Source organism: Apaloderma vittatum, unplaced genomic scaffold (genome assembly GCF_000703405.1).
Source record: "Apaloderma vittatum isolate BGI_N311 unplaced genomic scaffold, ASM70340v1 scaffold17011, whole genome shotgun sequence".
In the NCBI taxonomy this organism is placed as follows: domain Eukaryota; kingdom Metazoa; phylum Chordata; class Aves; order Trogoniformes; family Trogonidae; genus Apaloderma; species Apaloderma vittatum.
The window spans coordinates 27,021-39,258 of record NW_009700950.1 but is presented as its reverse complement, the minus strand read 5'-3'; the positions used below and the strand labels follow the sequence as shown (position 1 = coordinate 39,258).

At 37.8% G+C, this 12,238-nt stretch overlaps 1 protein-coding gene across 1 annotated transcript in view; it reads right to left on the bottom strand.

The window, feature by feature from the left end:
- Positions 1-664: 664 nt before the first annotated feature.
- The window catches only part of PROM1 (prominin 1), a gene marked incomplete at its 3' end in the record, with an annotated part of 35,402 nt that continues 23,828 nt past the window's right edge, over positions 665-12,238 (bottom strand). Inside the window, exons 13-23 of the mRNA XM_009878969.1 lie at positions 10,472-10,624; positions 9,572-9,695; positions 8,999-9,102; positions 8,515-8,599; positions 7,050-7,196; positions 6,702-6,773; positions 4,013-4,105; positions 2,891-2,944; positions 1,449-1,529; positions 1,293-1,361; positions 665-757 (exon numbers count right to left, since the gene is read on the bottom strand). Coding sequence (XP_009877271.1) covers positions 665-757; positions 1,293-1,361; positions 1,449-1,529; positions 2,891-2,944; positions 4,013-4,105; positions 6,702-6,773; positions 7,050-7,196; positions 8,515-8,599; positions 8,999-9,102; positions 9,572-9,695; positions 10,472-10,624 — 1,075 coding nt within the window. The remainder of the gene's footprint in view (positions 758-1,292; positions 1,362-1,448; positions 1,530-2,890; positions 2,945-4,012; positions 4,106-6,701; positions 6,774-7,049; positions 7,197-8,514; positions 8,600-8,998; positions 9,103-9,571; positions 9,696-10,471; positions 10,625-12,238) is intronic.

Sequence of the window (12,238 nt, the reverse complement as noted above, 5' to 3'; positions counted from 1 at the left end):
TCCTGTGTCCTGCCTGTTTCGGCCCACACAACGTGCTGTCCTCTTTCCAAGCTCTTCTGGCAAGATGAAAAAGCCAATATTGCCCCTATATACTGCTGCCAGTCAGGCTCAAAGGCTTCACTGCATGGGAATGAAATCAAGATGTGTCTACTACACATCAAGTGATAAAACCTCATTCAGGTTTTCTAGATTCCAAGACAGATACTTGAGAAAGTTTTTCCTAGGTATTTCTCACTCATTTCCTGCTGTCTTGAGTTAGAAATGGTTATAGCTGGAACTTCAGATCTTTAGGCTTTTCCATTTCAAAGTGGTTGAGAATCAAGCAATTGAATTGAAACCCACCATTTCTAGAATTTTTATTCCAAACAGATAGTACTGTATTCACTTTGCAATTCAAGTTGGAAGAAATTTAGTAAGAACAGTTAATTTTACAGAACTCTTGCTAACAGAAGCCTCAGTTTAATGGGAACCTAAAACAAGTCTAGCAATGGTTTGGCTTTGGACTTCGACCCAGATGAGAACGTTTTTTCCTTGCATAACTTCGGATGTGATATTTTATTATTGTACTTGAGAACAGTCTAGCCAGAATAATTAAATGCAGATTTATCTTCAAAGAATTTTCTAGGCGATGCCCCAATTTTGAGTGACAGAAAATATTTCTTACCAAAGAATCAGTTACATAGCTGCATAAAAAAATATCTACTGCTGTATCTATCACATTGGCAATAGGCTTGCATGCTGCTACCTCCATGGAAATCTGAAAGATGAATTAAAAAAAATACAGTTTGAAATATTTAACAGAATAAAGAACCTCAAAACTTGCTTACAGTTACAGGTAGTGTTTATTAAATTGTTATCTCTCGCCTTATCCAAATTCAAAATAAATTCCAGTGGGATATGCTATCAACTGAACATCTTTAAGACATCAGCTTGCTTTCTCAAAGGCTATAGCTGAAGCAATAAGAATAAAACAAGATGCTAATGATATCAAGTTGAACTAAGAGGGTCAGGTTCAGCGAAATATAAGCAAAAAATGATAGATTCCAGGCTAGCCCTAGTAAAACAATGTTTATGTTAAATTTGCATTTTATTCCAATCAACACAATTCTTAATTTCTACTTCAAGCACATCAAAGCTACGTATAGAAGATAAACTTTCCTCTTCATAATAAGTACAAATATTTTACAAACTGAAACCATAAAACATACTCTAGAAGTAACATTTTTTATTATTATTTAGCTTTTTAATTTTTTTTAAATGTAGCTTCTCTCAATGAAGTAAATGCACCTTACCGACTCCTTGACCCACTCAACATATTGCTCAAAGTAGCCAACTATGGTATCCATATACTTTTTTGTCTCCTAGGAACAGACGAAGTGAACAAAAGTAAGTGAACCTCTACATTCTTGACATTTTAAATTAATGTATTTTAATCAAATTAAGCTTACCTGGACAATAACTAGGGAAGCATTGTTATTTATGAGATGCTGGGCAGCATTAACAGCGCTAATGACATTTTTCACCTTAACCTGGAGAGGAAGATAAATAAATTCTTTTAAGGTTGTTGCAATGGCTCTGCAACCGTTGTCAGGAACCTGTTTGTTCTCTTGATAAACCAGTGTCACTGTCCTGGAAACACACAATTCCAGACAGAGCACAAGCCTGCCTAAGGATCATCTGAAAGAATTCTCTCACTACTAAAAAACCAAGGTACCAGTGGTTATGAACAGTATCTTTTTTTATCCAGCTTATATACACTACAGACACACACAGTGCAGAGGAAAATAGTGGGCCATATACCACCACAAATTACTGGAGTATGGTTCTATACAGCTAGGAAAGGCTGCTCATCAACATCCAAAAGGTTTTGGACACTTCTTCAATGTCTGTACAATCCCCTAAAGTCTCTTAAAGAACACACACAAAGGATAATGTACGTACAGTCTGGAACTATAGAGTTATTTCTTAAATACAGTTAAAGGTCAAACACCTTATCAATACCTTATTTCACGGCTTCTTACCTCCCCACTCAGGCTCATATCAGAAACTGTGACAGAAATCTAGCTGCTCTGCTGCTGTGGATAGGGGAAAACCTTAGTGGGAAGAATGAATGTACGTATGGCCCCGCGAGCTGCCGTGACTCTGACTCCAAGTGCTTGTTAGCATGCCTGGATTCTTGCTACCAGAGCCAAGGCAGGCTGGTGGCAACTAAAAGTTTTGCTGCCAGAAAAGGAGCCATCCTCTCTTCCTTAAGTCTCCTGAGCTCAGCAGAGCGTGAAGGCAACTGGTCTCACTATGGTGCAGGCACTAGGAGGGGAAACGTGAGCTGCCCTGGGGAAGCCTCTATAGACATCCAGGTTCCTACAGCAAGGCTGGTACCGCAGAAGCAGGAAGGTGACGAGTACGATGCTAGAGAGACAGGCCCCAGTAGGAGCTGGACATTGGACAAGAGGTCCTTAAGGAGGTGAATCACAAAGCTCTCTTTCTCAGTTGTATTTTTGCATTCTGTTTCTTGGTTGTCCCCCCCTCCACGTTTTGCACCCAAGGATTCATTCTAGAAAACACAACTACGTTTTTAGGAACATGAATAATGTGACAGATGGAACTATACTGAAGTCTATTTTATCACGTGCCAATAGAGTTTACAATTCACACTTCAAAAAATATCCCAAACATTTTTTTTTTCTATAAGGAAGGGAAAGCTAGGGTAGAAAAACTTGTGCAGAACAAATATCTAAATTCCTGCTACTATCTCAATGCTTTACGATCTCTTCCAATTACAGAACAGATAGAAATAGAAAAAGCTGTACTGAAAAATATATGCCCCACATATGGGGTGGATGGATTTAACACACATAAAAATGTTCCTTCTGTTAGAAGGCAAGCTTACCGTAAGTTCAGATGATGTCCTCTTCAGCAACCTAATGCTCTGATTTAAAGTGCTCTATTAGAGAAGTAAGGGAAGGGAAAAAAAAAAAGATTCAAGTCAATACTACAGGTAAGAGTCCACCTGTTTTACCACTCTATGCATGGTCTGATCTTCTATAGATTCTTTCGTTTCCAGTACATCATATCACATTATAGATAGTAACAACAGTTGTATTTAAACTAATGTATTGTGTTATTAATTGCTGAATCAGTATTTCACTAATAGCACTAATCAGTTATGAATTGTGTACTGGAAGACTTCATATAAAAGTTAGGAGCAATAAACTGAGGAAAATTTGGTGGGAAGAGAGAACAATTAAAATCAGAACCAAGGTGTTTAGAGAATTCTATATTGTGCAATTTCAGAAGAGAAAAAGCACTTACCCTAGCTTTAACATATTTCTTGACAGTCAGTTTTTGTAAAAGGAAAAAGAGATGAGAATAATTAGGAGTTAATTAGGAAAGAACGGCATAGAATCAGAGTGGAACAGAAGACCCAATGGTTTTCTACAAGAGGGCTTTGATAAGGGCAGAAACATTGTATCAGATGCTAGTATAAGCTAAAAGTCATCATGTCATGTAGAGGAAAAGGCAACACTTGGCATGTGAGAGAGCCACAGTTTGATGCTATACAAATCAGTGCTTAGTAAAATCAGGCGGAAGCAGCCCTTTCACATCTTTTATAGCATCAGTAAAAAGATATTTTTTTTTTTACTCTAAATACTACTGCCAGAAGTTTCCAACTCCAATACTATTAGGTGATTGCTAACTCCAAGAAAAAGTGTGAAAGTGATAACTACTTTTATGAATGAAGAGAAATGGTAAGCAAAAAAAACCAAACCAAACAAACACACAAAAAAGTGGAAGAAAAAGGTCATGATTTTAGACTGTATTATAAAGTAGCAGTAATATAAGTAGGGAAACTATTAAACACATTCTTTAACCACATTACTCTTCAGTGACACAATGCAAATGCAATCTGTGCTTACAGAATAGTAAAAGTCTAACTTTCTAGAGTGTATTTAAGACATTTAGAGATTTCTATTTTCTACAAATATGTTTTAACTTTGCTTTAATATTTTACCATAGCTTGCTCTAGCGGAACAACTTGCTGGTTATGAATCATTCGAATGTTGTTTGCGTGTCCTTTTAAGGCATTTTCCAGTGCTCCTTTTGGCTGAAAAAAATGCAATTATGCAGTATTGTTCAGTAGTCTCAAAGCTTTCCAACAAAGCAAAAAACAACAAAAGTTGCACATGATACTCATCCACGGCAGCACCCCTGAAGCTAAACAACAGAGCATGACAAATGGAACTCCTCAACACAAGGCAGGGAAAAATCATCGTGTTAATAATTCAGTTGTCAGCAACCAAATCAAATATGTATTATACTGCTTTTCTGCTATAACATCAGCAGCACAGATTTAAATGAAGAGGACTTTCAAATGGGGCACCAAGTCATTTGAAATACAGGAGCACATCCTCCTCTCCCTCGCCATAAGCTTCAGCACAAGAGCCCTGCGGCGCGGCACCCCGGCTGGGACCAGCTTCCCAGTCATGGGTACTCGCTTTTGTTCTGAGCGCGGTGGACATCAGCCCCAGGCACTCTCAGCTTTCTGAAGGCCAGAGAAGTTTAGATATTTTCAGCCCGTAACTTGGAAAGGCGTCTGTGAAGGGTCTTTTTCATTTTTGTGGCTCCTGCCTTTCAGTCAGAAGATATGAGTTTGTGCCCTGATTTTCAAGCCTGTCTGGAGATCACACTTTTTGCATAATACTGTAAAACTTGATTTTACTCTCAGAAATGCGCTCATTTCCATTCCCTTTTGGTGCCAGAATCACTTGGCTCCCTGCATGCATACTGAATACACGCTGCTAATGCTGTTTTGGCAGCATAATAATAGCAGAGCTCAATGCTCGGAGAGGTGTTTGCTTCCTGAGAAGCGCTCATGTGAGCGATCAGCTGCGGTCACCGAGCAGCTTCAGAGGGTTTCATCGGTGGTACTGACAAGCTGCAATCACTTACTAATAACATCTGTGGGTGGTACTGCCCCCTTCTCCATCCCCTGACCCCTTGGTTTGATGTAAGTTTTATTCCATTTGCTCTTTCCAGCGTAAAAATATGAGTTTAATTTTGTGTAAGGTGCCAGAAAATGCAAATTATACATGCCAAGTTAACAAATTCCAAAAGGTTTTAGTTTATTTAATTGATTAGTCTTGTACACTTTAAGAGCTACCACTAATAACAAAGTGGGATTATAAAATACCCTTGGAAACCAATAACAAATTTGAAACATTCTAACTTTTCTAATATATCATATTGTTGTGGAGTGGTTTGGTTTTTTGTTTTTAGACGTTTCATGGATGACACTAAATAGCATCACAAGGAAGAAATAAAAACGCAGATAGTGATAGTGAACACACTGAGTATCATGTTTGTCTTTTATATGAACAAATTAGTTTGCCTGATCTATTCTCAATTCTAATGCTTCCTTTAGATTCTATTACATAAAATAACGAAAAAACCAACCTATCAGCACGATACATTTTCCTTTATGGAATTATGTAGAATATACCTTTAAGGAGACATCTGGAGACAATTCTATATAAGACATAATATGCTTGAAGAACCTCAGTTTTCACTGAGAAAATAGTCTCAAAATTACAGCAGAACCTCCCCATCTGTATAACCTTCAAAACAGCACAATAAAAATTGAAAATGGAAGTGAAGTGCGGCCAAGGCTACTGGTATCTGTCCAAGTTAGAAAAGCTACATGAGCAAACAGGCAACGTGGAACTCATGGTACCTGGAGAGGATGTTAACTATGATAGAAACACCCCTTGACATGAGCACACGTGACAGAAAAAAATACAAATGCTACTGGTGTGATCATATTATGCAAAACGCTGGAGTAAATACACCAGGAGCCTCTACTGGTGCCCTCCTCTCCCTGGAGAAGGGTCAGAATTCTGATGAATTCCCAACAGCACGGTCTCACTCTGCTGTCTGTGTCCAAGTCATTGTAGTACGTGTGTGTGCAACATCACGCTTCCTCCCACACTGCAATGCAGGAATCTGTTTTGGGCCAGTGTCCAATCCAGCACCCAAACTACAACTCTCATTTTGAAAAATAAATAGGAAGTGACCTTGTCATGCATACAAACATATCAACTGAATATCTGTTAACACATCTGTGTCATTCTGCAGATTCATTTCCAGGCAATGTTGCAGCTATACCCCTCAGACCATTAACCATGTGTCTGTGTTCAAAAAGCCCTTCAGAGCCGACAGGATGTCTTTTGTGCATTCTTCCTCCACAACAGAGCCTCAGTTCTCACTAGAGCCCTTACGAACTGCCACAGTATTAATTTTATTGCTAATCTCAAAAGTCTTCTGCTTGCTAACTGAAAGAAAATTAATTTAAATAATCTTTTCCCTCATTGTCTAAAAAATTTTTCTTCCAGCTGGGTCCCTGAAACGTAGACAGGAAATACTTGGAGCATTCCCCTCGCAAACAGCGGAATTTAAAGCTTACACTTCCAAAGCAGAAGTTGCACAACAGTTTGCATACAAAAATCAATACTTAGCAATATTTAAAATACAGCTCATACTCAAAACTGTTCTTGCAAGTTTTTCTTTACATAACAATGTAGATAAGTGTCTGAAGCACAAGAATTCTCCTACAGGAGAACTTAACTATTTGGCTACGTATTTATACTTACACAGTATATAAACAATACATGTTATGCATTATTGTATTAGTGACTTAAACTTACCAGCTGGTCTGCTCTTGCTTCTAAGTCATTAGCAAAAGACAGAAGATCAACCTTGGTAACACTTTTATTGATCTGAAACAAGACATGAACATAAGGTGAAGATAAAGAGTATGCTGCTATTCTCTATACAGACTGTTTGCACTTAACCACATCACCTACTTTGTATATGCTTTATTTCTTTAAATGTTTATTGACCTTAACTTCTGAAGTCCTTTTGCACCAAGTTTTGTGATTCTTCAAAACACATCCTTGCACACAAAAGTAGATATTTTTCCATTTTGCCCATTGTTAAAGAAACATTTCATTTTATGTTTTGTCCCAGTTGCCTCTAATTTACTGCAGTCTCACCTCTGTCAAATACGCGGCAAAGTTTATCCCTTCTATTCCTGAAGAGCTGAAATTCAGGAGATTCTCCTTCCCAATTTCATCCAGCAGAATGATTTTGCTGAGGTTTATCTGGATGTGTTCAATTTTAAGTGCTACATCTTCTGTATACTGAGAGGGAAACAAAATAAAGCACAAAAGCAGTGTGCATCCCATGTGTATTCCTCTGTACCTGTCCCATTTCCCCTCCAAGCATCTCGCTTTTGCCAATTCATCACTTCCATGAACAAGCACACCCTGATTTTCGCTTACATCAGTTTAATTCAACTAACTTTGAAAGAATCCATCAGGTAATGTTCCTCCCTTCCCTGCAGTGTCCACACAGTCTAGCCATCCCATGTTCTAATCTACCTATGTATCTTTCACAGCAACGAATTACTTGCCTTCAATCACATTTTACACAGGCTTTTCTGAACCAATGTTATAGTTCCTCCTAAGAGGAAACTGAGGAAACACAGAATTCTCTTTCACCTCCAGGAAATGTTATCCTTAAAAATTTTAAGTTCTACACTCTGGCCCTAATCAAGGACATTTAGAGAATTCAGTAGCTCAGCTGCGACCAGGACAGAGACTGACCGCTGTACTGGTCACAAGACTGGATGCGACTCCTCTTAATAAATTCAGTGGTGACTAAACTTATTAAGAGGAGTTCAGTGTTACCTGGAGTCTTCCTGCACTGCACCCAAATCTAAAATGTGACCTGTCCTGCACAGGCCACAGAGCAACAGATAAGGAATCTGGAAACCTGACTTCCTTCCCTGCCTCCACATTAGCCTGTGTGGAGACTCAAAGTGATTTTCCCTCCTAGTGAATCTTTCCTGTTCATTTTAACTGCATATTATATGGGGAAGGGACTGTATCTACTAAATGCGGGTAGAGCACCTGCAGAACAGAACACAAATCACCCAGGGGTTGCTGTAGTGCAGATCAGCATTATCGGCAACCCCAAACTTTGTACAGTCATGTATTATTACAACCCAACTGAAAAGGTTTTATTTTATCCTCAACACTTCTCGCTGAAATCAGAACCATTCTTAGGAGCACAGCATATCATATCCTGGATCAACATAGAACTGACTGGAATCAGAAGAGAACACGCCAACAAAGGCATTTATATGAAAGGACGAGACTCTCATTCAACACCACGAGCAGACTTTGGAATTTCAAAATTAAAAAACAATGTTAACAGGAGCAGCCATAAAAAAAAGCACATCAGAAAACTTTCCATGGCCCATCAAGATTGGTAAAAAACATCTTATTTGTAAATAGATTTCTTCCTTTCAAATTAGCTTGGGCAGTCCTAGCAGAATGCACTGTATATAAAAACCTAAATTCCATAAAACTCAGACATGCTACGCTGTGTTTAAGAGTAAAAACCTCTCCAGCCTTCAAAAATAATCATACACCCACACATACTTTCTTTACTTACCATACTAATATTCAAGAATTCATTGATATTGAACAGGTGTTCTAGGTGAAGGGAAGTATAAATTCCTTTGTTTTCCTTGCAATCACTATAAAAATAAAAACACATACATCAACCCCAAAACCACCTCAAGGATCAAGTGTTAGAACAATAATTAATAGCGTTCTCATATTCTAAGAAAATGGCTTTGTTTTTTTGGTTTTTTAAAAGTTCTGGCTATATTTTTTTGAAGCTCAGTCTGTAAAAAAGCAAGTAATTAATTTCTGCTGGCCTCAAAGTTGCAAAACATTATCATAGGTCAATTAGTATCATTATGCAATGTAACTAAGACTTGTATGTAGGAGCAAAATGCTTTTGCTAGTAATGCACTAGAAAATCAGAAAGACTTCTGGAACACGTGATTTTCGCATGCGCTTGAAATATGAAGCATGGAAGATACCACAAAAATAATATATATTGAATTAAATCTTGACCATGACTTTAATACCTGTATACTTTTTCAAAAGTCAAGTTAATATTTGGATTTTTAAACAGGATGCCAGAAAGGTAGTTTTTCCAGTGTTTATTTAGTAAGTAGGGAGTATCCAAAACCTAGAAGAAAAAAAAATAAATCAGTAATGTTACTATTAAGTAGGGAGTATCCAAAACCTAGAAGAAAAAAAAAAAAAAAATCAGTAATGTTACTATAATTCTGAGTTTTCAATTCATTAATTTATTCATACATATTTTGACACATATCCACATCTAAGCTTATCATCCATTAATGCAAATAGAAGTAAAAAAGCAGATTCAACCTCTCTAGTGCAGAAAGTGAATATTAAAGCTCAACATCATCGAGAAATGCTGAAATCAAAGACAGGTTTATCTCTAAAGGAAGATAGGCATACAGTATTTACAATACAAAGCAAATTAAACCAAGAATGACTGACTGTCTCTATTCTGTGCATAAAGGGAAAGTAAATCCAGATCAAAATTTGATTGAAGCATCCCCTAAAGAATATAGTAACGCCACACATAACTGACAAGACCATCAGGACTCAAGTAACCTTAATAACTTCACCTTGAATAAAGTTTTATCTTCAAAGGGCTCACAGACCAGTTTTTCTACATTTCCACCAGTGACGAAAGTGAGCACCACTACACTCATCAGCACCCAGGAGAAAAGAAAACTGAATCCAACACCACTGAAAAAGAAGTAAAGTGAGTAAGTTTTTGGTTTTTTAAGAACAAAGTATATGTACTTGGGGGAACTGCTGCAAGTTAGCAGCTATAAGAGAGATATGAAAGCTGGTAGATGATTGAAAAACTCTGAAATACATGTTTCAGTCTTCAGCTAAATCGCATCTAAAATTGACACCACACATCAGTGCAAACCACACACACAGTGTGGTCTCCACTGGCATGCAAACTCTTAGAAGAGTTACATTTAAGAGCCTGGTACTCTAAAAGTTTTAGACAGATTTCAGATACAATCTCCCTTTGTACGCAACAGAAACTACATTAAACCACTACTGGGTTGCTCCAAGAACAATCCCAAACCTCCTAAAGTGCTCTGAAAAAGTCAAGTGTTTTCTGTCTCTTCACATGGCTTTTCTGTCTTTGGAGCAAATGCTCAAGTGTACTAAAAAGCTATAAATTCCCTTTTTATTTCCAAATATCTGTTGCTAGTTTTCACAGTTTCCAAATGGGCTTAGATATAAATCCATGTTCTACATCATTTGCCTTAAACCAGCAGATTCAGAGCATTTTATCCTTCAGCTATAGCCCTCAATGAAAGCGCAACTCAAACCCCCCAAGTCCCTCAGTGAAAACAAGCGAGATCACTATTTATTTTTTATCTATTTTTTCAGCACATATAGCCATGTATGAAAATAAAACTGTCACCTGTGTCCTCAAAATAAATAAAACCAATGTTCTATGGGTACCTTCAACTTATTTTTCACCAGTAAGTGAAACTTACGCCATAAGAAAGTTTCCTCCAGTGTTGGAGATGCAGCCTCTGGTTGTTGGGGAAGCATGTTTGTCATAACCGCAGGTGCCACACAGCAATCCAAGATAGTAAAAGACCAGAATCAGGACCAACATGCAGCACAGAATGAGACAACCCAGCCACCTATGGAATAAAACCCAAAGTGCTTGGTTATTAGCATGCAAAAAACCTCACTGGAGACCTGCAGCGTACAGTATGCAGTGCTATATATTCCCAGCTGGCCCACATGTGCCTGAGTAACAAATGTGAGCAACGAAAAAATGCTTTTCCTACACTAGCAATGTATTATGGGCCAGAACAAAACCACTGTTGGATTATCGACAGCTGCTGCTGAAGGGTTGTGGAACAAACGTCACAGGAAGAAGGTGTCCCCAATCCCAGTTCCTGCAGTCAGACCCTACTCAAGTGTCACAGTGCTCCCCATGGAGCAAACAATGACCTCAGGGAGGCAGATGCTCAAACAGTAATTTAAGGAAAGAGAAATGTACAAATGTGGACTGGGCACTGCTCATGAAGCACCTAACTGCTCTTATTGTAAACCTTACTACTTTTTGCACACAGCGTGTTAGGCTTGTAACTGTAAATAACTGTACTTAAGGCCACTAAAACCTAGGCTTTGCGTGTCTGCGCTGCAATGCCTTCAGTGTATGGAGCAGTTCATGGAACTTGATCATGAGAAAGATCCGGGACAGGAGTTGAACTTTCATTTTTGTTAATTAAATCACGTAAAAGTTCCACATATTTGGAGCACATCCATTTATTCACACATTTTTATATCTCATTCTAGCCTTTCACCCTCTTTCAGTTCCCCCTGCTCTTCCCTTTCCATTTTGTTGTCACTTCTCCCAGTTTATAGTTCTTAAGTTCGCTTTTCTCCTCTCTCTTTACCTTTGTAGACAGAAAGCAGGAATCAGGAAAAAAAAAAAAAAAAAAATCAAAAAAAGGACTATCATGATGAATATAAAAAACCACACCAATATTAAGGCTGACAGGCACATTCATAAAGGAATACTTATGAAGAACTACAAATAATGCACCTGTAATAAAGAAAGGGATGGACAGAAAATAGTTTGGACAACTACAAGCTTATTGGTTTCATTTGTACTTGTGAAGTACTACTGGGTTAGGTTTGACAAGAACAGGTATTTAAGTGCCATATACATGAAATAATCTTATATTTAGTTTCAGAAAAGTGGAGAAGTACAACAACGGGATACTGTAGCAAAACAAAGCAATGCATTTATTTGGTTAAATGCAATCTGAACTTCAAAGAAAATATTGATACATTTATACAATTAAGGGTCACCACAAAAACTGGCAGGTAAAGAATGGACTAGAGGTAAGGTTCTTAAAGTTCAGTCTTCTGCTTGCTTTTACTTAACATTGCATTAAAGCTGTTACCACAACTATTCTGTGGCAGTGAAACTGATTACAACATAAAGACAGAAACAATTATTGATCATAGGATCAACTGAAGTGTCAAAAATGAAGGGAGAACTTGATGAGCTTGAGGACTGAAATGACTAAATGTGAACAATGTTAAGTGGTATGAAAGCAAAAGTTTTCTGCTTCAAAATGTGAGATTAGTACTCAGGTATAGGAGTCACACGAGTCTGGGACAGGAATAATATGTTTTTCTCCAGGTACAATTGACCCAAGCACTCATAAGGGCAAGTACAACACCAGGAGGAACAAACATAAGTGCACAAAGATTTACAAAGCATAAAGCACAATTCC